At 41.4% G+C, this 14728-nt stretch overlaps 1 protein-coding gene across 2 annotated transcripts in view; it reads left to right on the top strand.

Moving 5' to 3' along the window:
- The window catches only part of SDR16C5 (short chain dehydrogenase/reductase family 16C member 5), a 240841-nt gene that overhangs the window by 189696 nt on the left and 36417 nt on the right, over positions 1-14728 (top strand). For both annotated transcript variants that reach the window (XM_086965768.1, XM_086965769.1), the window contains one exon: positions 13055-13199. In XM_086965768.1, the coding sequence (XP_086821894.1) occupies positions 13055-13199 (145 nt within the window). The remainder of the gene's footprint in view (positions 1-13054; positions 13200-14728) is intronic.

Raw genomic sequence — 14728 nt, 5'->3', positions numbered from 1 at the left:
CTGAGGATGAGGACCTCCGTCTTGTCTGAGTTCAGCTTCAGTCGGTTGTTCTTCATCCATTCAGCGACGTCCTTCATTCCTTTGTGGAGGATGGGCTTGGCGGTGTGAGGGTCTTTAGTGAGGGAGATGATCAGCAGGGTGTCGTCGGCGTAGTAGATGACATCGTGCTGTCGGGCGATGTGGGCGAGGGTTGCTATGTAGATGTTGAACAACATCGGGCTGAGGGAAGAGCCCTGGGTTACGCCGCAGATGATCTCGGTGGCCTTGGAGCGGAAGGGGGGGGGGGGGGGGTCGGACGCTCTGAGTTCTGCCGGAGAGGAACATTGTGGTCCAGTCCAGGACCTTCTCTTGGATTCCGGCGTCGTGTAAGCGTGTTCATAGTGTGTTGTGGCAAACCGTGTCGAAGGCGGCTGACCGGTCCAGGAGGATGAGGGCTGCTGTTTCTCCGTTGTCAAGCAGGGTCCTGATGTCATCGGTGGCAGCGATAAGGGCAGTTCGGTGCTGTGGTTGTGGTGGAAACCGGACTGGGAGGATGGGTCCAGGATGTTGTTCTTCTCGAGGTAGCAGGTCAGTTGTTTGATGATTTTCTGGGTGACCTTCGCTGGGAACGGAAGCAGGGAGATGGGTCGGAAGTTCTTGAGGTCCTTGGGGTCCGCCTTGGGTTTCTTGAGTATGTGCATATGTCTCAAATTGTTACATCCGATTACTGTGTAGGTGAAGGGATTATTCACCATTGTACTTAAGAATTAATCCTTCCATTAATATCCTGAGATACTCTAACCATTCTGAAGACACAGGTTGAGGGTTTGCTTTTTAGTTGAGCTCAAATGCCATGTGAGATGTTCCAGATAGTGAAAACACTTATGGAACCCCCATCCTATAGTGTCACCCCTAACCCCTGTGCAACATTCTGCCATGACCTAGCAAGCTTTTTCTTCAAAAAGATGACTGATATATACCTCACTTTCTCTTATCCACGCAAGGATCGTAGTCCCAGCCAAATGAATACTAATTAAACAGTGGAGAGTATAGGCTGGTGGACTTTCCCTATCTCACCCCTGATAGCTTCTTACTGTTATTCAGTAAAATTAAATCAGGATCCCCGCTTTACCCTTCTCCACCGCACATTCTTTCTAAAGCGGGGAAACTCCCCTTTCCGAGGATGATGGAAATATCCAACCTTTCTCTTGCAAAAGGAATAGTTCCCCCCACATGGAAACATGCCATGGTCAAAGCGCTTCTTAAAGAAAAAAAAAAGAAAAAACCCTGACCTTCTCTGCAACGGAAACTACAGACCCGTTTCCTAGCTTCTGGGTCTGAGTAAACTGGTAGAGAAACATGTAATGCAACTTCTATCAGATTTTTTAGAAACAAATAACATCCTTCACCCCACTGGTGTTCGCCCTAAGCACAGTACCGAAACCGCCTTATTGGCGGTAGTAGAGGAAGAAAAAATACTGTATGTTTGAGGAGGTATGGCAGTCATTATCCTCCTCGACCTTAGTGCAGCTTTCGACGGGGTAAACCATGACATTCTTATCAACAGAATCCATACTGCAGGTGTTAAGGGCCTAGCACTAAACTGGCATACCTCCTTTTTGAAGAACATGACTTTTCAAGTTTTTGACAGAGCATGTTCATCTGACATTCTCCTTTTGAGCTGTGGCTTTGCTCAGGTGTCATCTCAGAGCATGGCGCTCTTTAATATATACGTGTCCACTGGCTGATATAGTATTGGCATTCGGGATATCCCTGGTCTCCTATGCCGATGACACCCAGTTGGTGTTCTCTCTAACCCAAGGAGAAGGTGCTCAATCCCCTACACTAGGACCTTGCCTGAACAAAGTCACAGGCGGGATGGCAGACTCCTGCCTTAAGCTCATGGGGAGGAAACAGAGCTCATGGTATTGGGCAATAACCTAATTCCCCACAATGACCTGGGTTGGCCTGCTAGCTTAGGTGTCCCCCCCCCCCCCCCCCCCCCCAAAAAAAAAGGTGTGGTTATTAAAAGCCTGGGAGTATGGCTAGACAAATCAGTAGACATGGAAGCCCAGGCAACAAAACTCTCTGCATGCTGCTACGCATTCTCAGAAGACTCCGTAAAGTACTACACCTGCCCCCACCCCTTTTCCAGAAGGCTCGTGAGTTCCATGCACTTATTCTCTCCTGCCTGGACTAAGGGAATTCACTTTACATGGGAGCTCCTAAAACGGTCATCAAAAAACTACAGGTGGTGCAGAATGCATTAGCCTGAGCTCTGTTTAACATTCCCTGACATCAATCTGCTCTGCGAGCCCTGGCCACCCTGCACTGGCTACCGATCGAGCACAGGGTACAATTCAAAGCCCTAAGCATAGCTCATATGGCACTCTAAAGGAAATGCCCTTTAATCCTTAGACCTTTGATCTCCCACTACACACCTAACAGAGCCTTACTTTCCACCAATGCATGCCTGGCCACTGTTCTATCCATACATGGAGCAAGAAGTAGTGGACTGTCCTCTAGCTACAAGGTGGCAAACTACGGAACACCCTCCCTGTCTCTGAGACTCACCAACAACAAACCTATTTTCTAAAAACTCCTAAAAACATGGTTATTTGATAATTAATGCCCCCTGAGCACTTTGGTGGTTTGTGTGTTGCGTTGCTAACACTGGGATGCCTACGGGTCGCCATGTGCTCTATAAATGTACATAGAAGAAATTAGAGCTGCTCCTTTCACTGAACACCTTCTTGAAAAATTAAGAGGATTAGACTGTACTTCTTTTCTAAAGGTAGAAAATAATAGGTCATCTTCCATTTTTGTAACCTATAATGAGTGAATCATTTATAAGACAAGAAAAGCTTAAATATGGTTATTCTGTCTTGGGTACTGCGTGTTTTTAGCCACACAATTGGAGGCATACACTCTACCCTACATAGAGAGTTGCTTGAGCTGTTAGACAGGGAAATATCTTGTTGGATTGTTTTACTCTTTGTGGTGGTGCTCTTGGAAAGCTGAATAACTGCACAGAACAGTTTCACAGAGCAGTAGAGCTGGCAGGCAGAATAGCCCCATGAAAGGTATCTAAATCTTTAAGTAATGGATGTAGGCATCTGTAATGTGGGTGGTTGAAAAACTGGATGTACTTGCAACAAGGCATAATGAGGATCCTTCTTTTTAATTTAGTTAGGGAATATAAGTCTTTAGGGGGCCTACAGTTCAGCAGCTAAGGGCCAAAGGATTGGTTGACTTTTTCTTCCAAGACTGGGGAAAATGAGTCCAGAACAGAAAATACTCTGATAGACCCTGATGTAAAGATGAAAGTCTCCAAGCTCAGTTGGTCTATCCCAATCATGTGCCTCCTTTTTCCTGGTGTCCTTCTGTATTTTCCATTTTTTTCTTTATATTTGTTACTAAGTGGATTGGTGTTCTTTTCATTGTTTGGTTACTATTTTTGCTAAATGTATTTATATTGTTTTTAACAAAAAACAGTAACTAATCATTCTTGCCTTTATTGCAACTTTGATAATTGTGCTGTTTGGCACCTCTTCTTAACCTTCACAGCACCTTTATTGAGCTAGGACTTGACTGATTGACCAAGGTCACTGGGGAGACCAGGATTCTTGGAAGCCCTTATTTCCACCACAGTATCCTGATTAGTAAAGAACATCTGCCGTCTCATTGTTCATGTTGCCAGGATTTATCTCTGACTGCAAGGATTGTGGAGAAAAACCTGTTACACTGTTTGAATTGGTTCTTTAAATGCTGGAATATTAATAATTCAGTCCTTGTGCAGAGATCTTGGATATAGATGCTCTGTAGTCTCTGCACATAATGAAACCATTTTGAAGAGTAAATGGCTACATCTTGTTTCCTATTAGGGTTATCAAGGTTGGTGCTTGACTCATTCAACTCCATTAAAACCTTTTAAACAAAGAAAAAAATATTATTTTTAGCCTGTCTCATTGCTGTATGCTCATATGTAAATCAGCTTTTGAAATCTACAGATATTTAAAAAACTAGAGCAGCTGTTCTACTTAATCGTAATATGAAGTAGCTTGCCCCTGTATTAGGTCTATTCATGGACCTTCATTGACTTCATAAGACCCATTCAAACTCATGTACTTTTTGGACACTACATGTTTGTTTCCAAAGACTACTTTCCAGTGAAGAATAATTTCAGCAAGGCTAACACGTGTGACTAATGCTGTTTCTACTGAGGAACCTTAATGTTTTTTAACCACAGCAGTGTGGTGCTCACAACCCATCCTCATATTGTACATGTGCTAGTGTAAGATTATGACTTTACTCACTGGAACTTGACATGCTTGTATTTTTTTCTTGATCCCTAATCCCACTAGGACAGAATTTTAGACCCTGAAGATGATGTGATTAACACCTTGGCTGTTAGCAGTTTTCCCGTCCTGTGCTGGAAATTGCCATTTTGCTGGTGTCATGACGAGCTCAGCTCGTCATCAGCACAGCTCACCCGTGCATCATGACGAGCTGAGCTCGTCATGAGCATGGAAAGGGTTAAGTAAAGTAGGTATGAAGGTTGTTCCAAGCTTCGGATGCTCTCGCAGTTTTTTGTGCCCATTGCTACGTTTTAAATTGCTGTGAGGAGAGGATAATGTCAGATTAAAGGGGCCGGTGACGGATGGATTTTGTTGCAGTTAGGGATAGGTTATTGAATTCAAAGTGTGCTTTCCTTGGAGCTCGTGTAGCTTTACGAGATATTTGTCAGTGTACCGTTTCTTTATCTTCAATTTTAACCGGCTTATGACTTGATGCACCATTTGGCGGATGTTCAGCTGGTTTTCAAGGAGGCCAGGGTACAATTCAGAATATGATTACGTGTGAAGTTAAATGGAGATCTTGACTTACCCATCGAGTTTCAGGAGTATGTTCTGAAGGATAACTGAAGTTGCTTGTTTAGGTAGCTATGTGAGTGAACTCCCAAGATTCTAGTTATTGTCTGGTTAATGGAAATTAGTGAGTCAGGAAAAGGAGAGGAGTGGTAGTTGAGGTTAGCAATGTATTGTGTGCTCTGAATGGCGGCACTCAAGTTTAGTTCCAGTTCACTCATCAAGTATGTAAAGGCTATGTGACTCTTGATTGACTGTGTCTTGGTCAAGGTATGCAACATCAACTTAGGACTAGAAAGGGTCATTAGAATGACCATGTAGATATTGATAAGGGAGCTTAATGGGGGTTGGCAGTCTTGGAGAATCTCATCTCTGCAAGAGATGGTTCTAAGCCTGTCTACTTTCACAGTTGTCAGTCATGCAGTTATGACATAAATAATTCAACAGTGATTCATATAATTCTGGTCTCCTTCCTGAGCCTCTTGAAGAGAGCAATGTTAATCTCAGTGTCAAAGACAGCTTATAGGTCAGGGAGAATGAACATGGCCATGCTACATGCATCTAACGTTAAGTACATCTTCCCAATAGTAATGAGAACTGGCTCTGTGCTTGTTTTAGAAGGAAAGCTGGTCCGGCAGGAGTGTTTCTGGGATGCATTGTTGGCACTTTCCCGAGGTTCCTAAAGCTCACATTCAGTACTGATAAACTAAAATAGTTTCCTCGCCCCTCTGTGCTCAGGAGGAAGAGCTTCTTCAGGATGGTAGTAAGCACAACTCGAATGGTTTTGCTGCAATTATTGGTGAGGGCAGGACGATGACATAGTCAACTTCTGAGATATGATGAATCCAAAGGCTGCTAATTATTTTTCTATAAATTTGATTAGGGCATAGTTTGATCAAAGTAGAAAATTGGTAGGTGTAAATGGCGAGGTGGGCAGCAAGCGGGTGAGGCTGGCAAATTTGGAAGATTATGGCTGTCCGGCAAAGTAGATTACAGGAGATAACAGGTTGGTTACCCAGTAATCCTAGTTCTGTCCATCATAGATATTATATTTCTCACCTCCAACTGCCACTAGTAGGCTGACATCAGAATGAACTTGTTTTGCATTGTTTTGTCCAGTAAATCGAGGACTGTAGGGCATTAATGTGCACCATTATGATAATTATTTTGGCGATAAGCGGGCGTGTGCAGTTTCCTTTTGGGTCTTCATTCTGTTTTGCAAAATGTTTAGTATCCTGCAAATCAAAGGGAGGAGCTGCGTGTATCAAACGCTTAACTTTGAGAACTGTCCTTGCTCGGCAAGTAACCTTGGTTTAGTCCTCTCAAGATAAAAGTACAACCCCTATATATAGCTAATATCCCTCCACAATCTAAATATATTGTTTGCTCCAAAGGTCTGGACTCACTGATTGATATCAGAGATCCTTACAAGAAATTTAAAACTAGTAAGCCATATATGAGCCTTTAAAGCCTCTTCTGATGTTTTCCACAACAAATATTTGGATCCCGAACCTGAGACTGCTGTTCCTTGATTCTTTCAAAACACCAGATATATGCCAAAATATTGGAGGAAATCCCATTTGGAAAGTGTGGATAAGTTCCTCATCCAAAAATTAGACTTGTAATAATGTTCTCTCAGCTTTCCGCAGCACTAAAACGCATGGGCTGGCTGACATACACATCCGCGATATTGAATCTGCGAGTCCATATCTGTGCATGTGCAGCCATTGATCACTTTTTGCACATTTTAGTTCTGCTTGGGATCACAGAAATGGTTGTGAGTAAGTTTTATTAATAGCACGCTCAGTGTACACCAAGTCTGTTTCCTTAAGCATATTTATTGATTGGAGGTTTGACCCCACTACTTGTGTGGAGGAGCACTTTACGTGTACTTGAAATGCATGTTAGTTGTTATCTAGGTAACTGTTGGACTTGGCCAACGTCTGGTGCCCACTACAGCCAGTCCGGCCCTGTTTATGAGCCTACTTTGAAATCTGTTTATGCCCAGGCCCTAGTGATAGAGAGTTCATCCGTGTTTGTTCCCTCTGCACCAGTGCACCTTGATATTACAGATCTCCCTCCACTCCTTTCTTGGCACCTGTCCCTGCTCTGCACCTTGATATTGCAATCTCCCTCCACTCCTTTCTTGGCACCTGTCCCTGCTCCAGCTCTGCACCTTGATATTGCAATCTCCCTCCACTCCTTTCTTGGCACCTGTCCCTGCTCTGCACCTTGATATTGCAATCTCCCTCCACTCCTTTCTTGGCACCTGTCCCTGCTCCAGCTCTGCACCTTGATATTGCAATCTCCCTCCACTCCTTTCTTGGCACCTGTCCCTGCTCTGCACCCTGATATCACAGCACAGCTCCTCTCTTGCCTTATGCACCTTACCCCTTTAAATACCATTCTGCTTCTCTGACACCCACAGACGTATGAACAAAGAGTTCAAAGAATATCATAACAAGGAAAATCTCTGCTCCTGCACCTGTAACAAGGAACTAACCACACAGGCACTGCCCCTGCGGTGCATTCTGTCAGCGCTGGAAACACGAGCTGTGTCCCTGGTTGTAGCGTGCGCGCCGATACACTGCACTCTATTTGCATGTTTTCTTCAGCCATTTTTTAGCTATTTTAGTTATTATTAAAGGAAGTAGATGTACATAGATGAGTCTTGAGCAAACCAGGTAGGCTGCATTATGCTAATCTTACATGAGATGCTTTAGGTGCGTCTATTTAAATATATTGCCAAAATAATAGCACACATTATGACTAAACTATACATTAGAGAAGACAATTGTGCAATCTACATGAATTATATGGGGATGCTGTCAGTGCCAAAGAGATTCAACTTATGATGTGTATGGACAAGTCACAGATGATACACAGTAGGAAGCTTTCTACTGTACATTGTTGTTTTGAGTAGTTCCAAAGTCAGTTGGTAAAGAGCAGCCTCAAAGTGCATAGCTGCCAAGCTTTCAGATTGCTAGGTGTGATATTTTCATAATTTTATTGTAATCATGAGTCCGCCGCCACAGACATTTGCACCAGTTTTAGTCCTTTTAGAGTGTCTCATTGCTGATTGCTCAAATGGGTGTAATTACACACACATTGTTTTTATTAGGTATATCATGAGTGCAAGAAAGCCCATTATGAGATTTAACAAACTGGATTTTGCTTTGGGGTTGTGCTAATAAAGTGGCGCAATCCCAATGCAAAATCTGGGCCTCAACTAATTTTACATTTTTTTTAAAACCCTGCCACAAAGAAATTGGCAACATGGAGAAGCATGTTAGTAGATCCTTTATGCTTAATTGGTTACAAAGTCTGCATTTCCTAATATTTTTATAGGGTTAATGCATCTGATTCAGAGGTGCCCAGTAACTATCAGGGAATAATAATTGGTGAGATAACCCTGGAGGTTAAAGTACTTTCTTGGAGAAATTTCTGTTTTGTGTAGTCTCAGATCTGACTTGAAGTAGTATAGAAGGTTAATGTGCCTGCAAAACAAATCATGTAATATGCAGGTGGGAGATTTTGTTATAATGTAGCTAGGTAAGGTTACTGTTTTGAACACAGTCAGATCCTTTTGTTACTTGCAGTTTATAAATAGTAAGCCTTTTAATATAGAACAGTAAGCTATGTAGGATGTGTGTCTGTTACTACTTTTAACCCTCACTGACTCGTGCAACACATCTTGTGCACTGTACACGCTTGCATGATTTATTTTCAATCTGTATGTTATTGAAATCGCTCTGACACTCTGCATTGGGATGTGTAGCGTTATAAAAGAAAGTAAAATAGTACTATTTAAATTGTGTGTAAATATTGGGACAGACTAACACATCTGAGATACTTTCAGTACATGCACTTACATAAAGGGGCCTAACCAAGTCAAAAGCATGCCTCTCTTAAGTACCTGTGAAGAGATAACCACATGTGTGCTTTTGTCTCCGTTTTAATTACATTTAAAAGTGAGATACCAGGCCACTCGATCAAAAGGAGGACTAATGGCCCCTTAACTGAGCTGCACTCTGACAGCTGGAACGTGATGTGACGCCCCCCTCTATATGGTACTCAACGTACAGGATGTGTCAGATAACAAGACAGTGAGGGTTACAAGGTGTAGGAGATGCATGCCCTTCTTCTCTCACTTTATTTTATTGCAATTTAAATGGAGCAGACTACAAGCTAACATTTTGAAATTGGATGTATTTATCCGTTATTCGTTTTATTATGAATATCTTTTTCTTATTCTTTCAAGCTTAAAGATGAAGCGAATACAAGAAAGTGGTGCAGCCTTTAGAAAAAAGAAAAAGGCTAGAGAGGAAGAATGTAAAAAGTATGAAGGTTCACTACTGAAATACCTCAGTCACGAAACAGAAAGTACTAGTACTACTAATGTTACTGAAGCAGTTTCTGATTTTTTTATTCAATCCATCATCAAAGTCAAGTGATCCTTCAACTTCAACAAGTGATAAGGGGTCTGATGGACAACAAATTCCAGCTGTTGACTTAAAAGATGTTGGTCTTTGGCCAAGTAAGATTAAAGATGACACACATATCTTGCTGGTACAACAAGGGGCGTCTGTGGTTCAACATCTAGATTCTGATTTTGGTGAAGTCATTCGTGAGGGTGCTTTGATCAAAGGACGAACCAGAAAACTTACACGCGAGTGGTTTTTTGAAACTCTGCCACATAATGAAAAAATGTTGAGGTCATGGTTGGTGTACTCTCCTTCCAAGAAAGCTCTTTACTGCTTTTGTTGTAGACTATTTGCTGACAGAAGTCATTCGAATTTTGATTCTGTAGATGGGTTCAACACGTGGTGGAAACTAAATCCTAAAATTTTCGATCATGAATCTAGTGTTGCCCATGTTCGATGTTTCACACAATGGAAGGAGTATTGTTGGATATCATTAGATTCCTAGCTAAACAAAATTTGGCTTTACGGGGTCACCGAGCAGGAATTCATTGCAAGACTGATGATGAACCTGAATCAACAGGAAATAGGGGAAATTTTCTAGAATTAGTTCATTTGTTGGCAAAATACGATCCAGTGCTATGTGAGCATACTGTAAGAATTAAGCTGGGAAAAAGTATGCTAAATCCTATATGTCGCCTACTATTCAGAATTAGTTTATAAAAATTTTGGGAGAAAAAGTAAGAAGCAAAGGTATCGAGCAAGTGAAAGAAGCAAAGTATTTTTCTATGATGTTCGACAGCACCCCTGATATTTCTCAAAAGGATCAGACGAGCCAAGTTTTACGCTACGTTATGATCAATGGAAATAAAGTGATGGTTTTGTAATCATTTGTCGATTTCATTGAAACAAAAGGTTAAACCGCTGAGAATATTTAAACTATGATTTTGCAGAATTTAGAAAGCAAAGGAATTGATATTCAAAATTGTAGAGGACAGGCATATGATAATGCTGCTGTGATGGCTGGTCAACATACTGGCGTTCAAAGACGCATCAGAGAAATTAATGGAAAAGCAGAATTTTTCGCATGTACAAATCACTCACTGAATTTGGCTGGTTTACATGCAGCTTCTGTTGCTGTGAATTCTGTTACCTTTTTTGGAACTGTGGAGCGTTTGTTCACGTTTTTTTCTTCCTCGACCCATCGCTGGGATATTCTGACTTCAGTCACTGGTCAGAGTGTCAAGCGTGTAATAGAAACTCGGTGGAGTGCACGTGGAGATGCTGTGAGTGTTGTAAAACAGAATTACTCAAAAATCCTAAGTGCTGTAGAACGTTTAACTGGTGAAGAAGAAAATAGAGTTACCAGGTCAGATGCTGGTGTGCTGCTTGTTGCTTTACAATCTTTTTCCTTCCTGTGCTTTCTTGGCCTGTGGGAATCTGTCCTTGTAGAAATTAACGACACTCAGGTCTACCTCCAAACCAAAGGATTGAATATACAACAATGTGACATAAAGCTCAATGCTTTCAAAGCATTTCTAAGTGAAAATAGGTGTGAATTAGTTAACAAATCAGTAGCTTACGCCAAAGAAATTTGTGATGATCTTGGGATAGACATGGATCGTCTGTGTAGAAAGAAGAAACTAATGGCAGGTGAAGAATCACGAGGTGCTGAATTGTCATACGAAACTGAGTTGAGGAGAGAAATGTTTTCTTCACTGACCGAGTGATCCAAGAAATCACCACAAGATTTCAACAACTTCCTGTTCTTGCTGAAAAATATGCTTTCCTTACTCCATCGAATCTTTTGGATGATAAATACAAATGTCAACTAAATCATTATCATGATGACATTAATGAGGAAGAGTTCCTGGTTGAGAGAAAAAGACTTCAGAGTTTTATTTCTATTGCTGCTACGCAACACGAAACAGAGTGGAAGGACAGTCCCCTTGAATTTTTGCAGTTTATTCTAACATACAGTCTTGAGAACTCCATTCCAAATATTGTAATACTACTGCAAATTTTCCTTACAATTGCTGTAAGTGTTGCTGGTTGTGAAAGGAGTTTTTCTAAATTGAAATTGATTAAGAATTACATAAGATCTACAATGAGTGCCTTATGTTTAAGAAATCTTGCCATACTGTCTATAGAACAGCAACTGAGTGATGAAGTAGACTGATGATGTCATCGATGATTTTGCTAATAGAAAAACAAGAAAAATAACAGTTTAGAATGTTGGATTTAAGTTTTACTTGAAAAATCAACATAGTGTTTTCATTTACTTTCCTATACATTTTACATTTTTGTTGTAATTTTGGTGTGTATTAAGAGGGGCTGCAAACTAAAACAATATTTTTTTATATTATTACAAGACCTAACAATAAAGTAATATTAACCTTAGTGTTCTTTGTGCTGAGGCTGCTCTGAAGGAGAGATGCACTATTACAAGCTGGTTTTGTGTCCGAAGAGCACGCGTCTTTTCATTCCCAGGGAGTTGGTTGCTGCTGCTTAGAAGTATTGACAGGGAGCGACCCCCGGTGGTTGCTTTTGGGCCACCAGAGTGGGCTGTGTATCCAGTCTGTGTTGGCAAGGTGGAGCTGACTGACCCCTTTGTGCTGTGTTTAGTTCTAAAGGCACACAGTGAGTCAGTCCCTGTGATAATAATTAATTTGCTGTTTTTGAAAGGTAAAGAATCACAGGCTTCAACACTGTTAAGTTTGTTTTGGGTCCCCAGAGCACATCATGTTTGTTCAGGTCCCTGCTGCTTTAATGGGGGGACTATGATGTATGGTCATTTAATGTCAGCTGTAGATGATGGATCCCTGAACAGTGTCATGTATGTGCATGTTTGCATTGTGCTGAGGGGTAAATGTGGTTTTTCTGTATCCCAGATAGATCATGCAGTCTGTGTGTTCTCTTTTGTACTGCCAGTGACCGGTGTATTCAACTGTCTAGCCTTTGACCGTGTCATGTATGTGCATGTAACTTGCATGATCGAGGTAACTATTAGCAGCAATACTATGCGTCTCTCAGAGACTCGGACATCTTTCAAGTGCTCACCGTCCTTTTTCACCAGCACCCCCCCGTCCCCCACGCCCCCAAGGGGCGGCAATCTGAGGGATAGCCCCGGGCACCACAAGTTCTAGCTACGCCTCTACAGCCATTAACATGAGTGCAGCCAATATAGACAAATCCTCTTACATTGCCAAAGGCCCCTTGATGGCTTCACAGTGATTGGCAGGAGGCCACAGTTAAGTCACAGAGCAACATGATTTGACCTGTGTGCAAAATCTCATAGGTGTTAAGTTGCAGCTCAAGATAGACAGCTAATAACCTGCCGATGATTTCTGTTGATCCAGTGTGTAGACTTTGACCTGCTCATTGTGGATGGCTCCAAACTCCAATGTTGTGGCTGTGTGGCAGTTTGAATGAAAAGTTCGATATCTATATATGGCTCAGATACAGCTCAATGTGTTCTCTTTTTGTCCCGAACTGGTTTAGTGTTCCAAATTTCCCAACACAGGTTTGGGTTCTTATAAGTGATGTATATTTTCAAGTCATGCCTGGTTGCGCTACCAACCCTAAACCCAGTATAAATAGGTGTAACATAATTTACACATATGGCCAATTTAGGGTACTCTAAGTAGGACTTGTTTTACCACTTCTGTATTAAATATGCATAATGCATGCTGGATTTAAAATTAAAAAGATGTCATTCTGTGTCACTCTTTAAACCTTTTCCCCCAAAGTCAGTGCACATGTTAGCAGGTTTGTTTTTCTTTTCAGATTACTGCGCAAGTAAATTTGCAGCAGTTGGTTTTGCAGAGTCCATCGCTCTGGAAATGCTAGATCTTGGGAAGAACGGAGTAAAAACGACAATTGTTTGCCCTTATTTCATAAACACGGGGATGTTTGATGGATGCACTTCCAAGTAAGTTCGTATTGACTAAGAACCTAACACTGTCTGCCGAACTGTCTTTTTCGTGCATGTGTATTCCTTCAGAAATGTGTTTTTATTTTCTTTTAGTAGTGGAAATTAAAAGAAGCAGTGTGGTCGTGGATGGTGATGGAAATATAGTTTTTATACACAACTTTATGGAAGATTTTTTTTTTTCCTTTCTGTTTTCTTGCTCCATTACGCTTGTGTTTTTATTGTAATACATATTTAGGTTTTAGTTTTCTAAAAAAATTGCAGGTTACTTATGTCAGAACACAAGTTTCATGCTCATCCCGCCTTTGAGTGCAGAATTTCCGCTTGAATGTTTAACCTGTGCAGTCCCACCATGACCTTTTAAAGATGCCTGTAGAATATTGCAAACTGGCTTTAAGAAAGGGCATAATACAAACTGACATTTTCCTTTGGTGTGTAGTTTGTTTATGCTTTGTGCCACCTTGCTTATGTTATGTAGTGTGTGTTGTGCTTTTGTAACCTGGGAAGCATTTGTCCTTTTAGAATTATGGTCTTACTTGACAGCACAGCTGTCACCAAAAAGTTATGGGAGCATCATTGCAGAGAGGGCCTTTGTCTCCGCCCACATGTTGGGATCCAGCAGTACACATTTTGATTGGGCAGAATTTGTGTGCTTCCACAAAAAAGTGCCTTCCCTCTACACAGCTTTGATCATTTTGTTTATTTATCCAATTGCCTGGGGTTGAACTTTCAGGGGAAAACACATGATATTACAATACTATTAACATGTCTTCGATAATTAGATAATTTATGGTGTGTTTTCTCGGGCAGCAGCACAGATGGGAGGAGGGTTGTCATCAAGCCTGCATGGATTTTTAGGTCTGGCTTGACTGTGCATTCATAAACCTGATCTATTGGCATTGCCAGTGCTCGTTTTAATTTATTTAAGGTTCATTTTTTCACCATAGATAGTGGTCTCCAAAATGGACTACTCTGCTTTAGGTTTGCCTTGTTTTATTGCTGAGTTACAATGAAGTTTGTTTTATTGATCTGTATAATCCCAATGTGACCAAAACCTTGGGACTTTATCAGCAGAGCTGAACCTTTGCAATTGAGGTGTACTAGGCACAATACGGCACCCCCTTCCATGCGTTATTTTCTAAATGTCAGTATACTGGGGAACTGGGAGGGGTGCGTGGAAAGTAAGGGGACAGGAGAAATAGAGATTTCAGAAAAAGATGAACACTTTTTTTTTTGGACAGGTTGGAGGGAGATTGATGCAAACATCTGCTCCTGTGCTCCTCTGAAAGTCGGTGCCCCGGGCGTGGGCCTAACTTCCCCATGTTAAAGGCAGACTCTGTTATCACTTTCTTTTAGCAAGTTCATATTAAGGTTTTGGAAGCTGTAACGAGTTGTGTTGTTCCTTTTACATGCCAATTCCTTTTGCAGGAGTTATCAAGCACACATTTAGAGTTAAAATACAGTTTACCATCTGTTTCCTTAAATCTAAATTCAGCAAATTCTCAAATGGTACTATTTGATGTGAGAAG

Source organism: Lissotriton vulgaris, chromosome 4_1 (assembly GCF_964263255.1).
Source record: "Lissotriton vulgaris chromosome 4_1, aLisVul1.2, whole genome shotgun sequence".
NCBI lineage: Eukaryota > Metazoa > Chordata > Amphibia > Caudata > Salamandridae > Lissotriton > Lissotriton vulgaris.
This window is presented reverse-complemented; position numbering and strand designations above follow the sequence as displayed.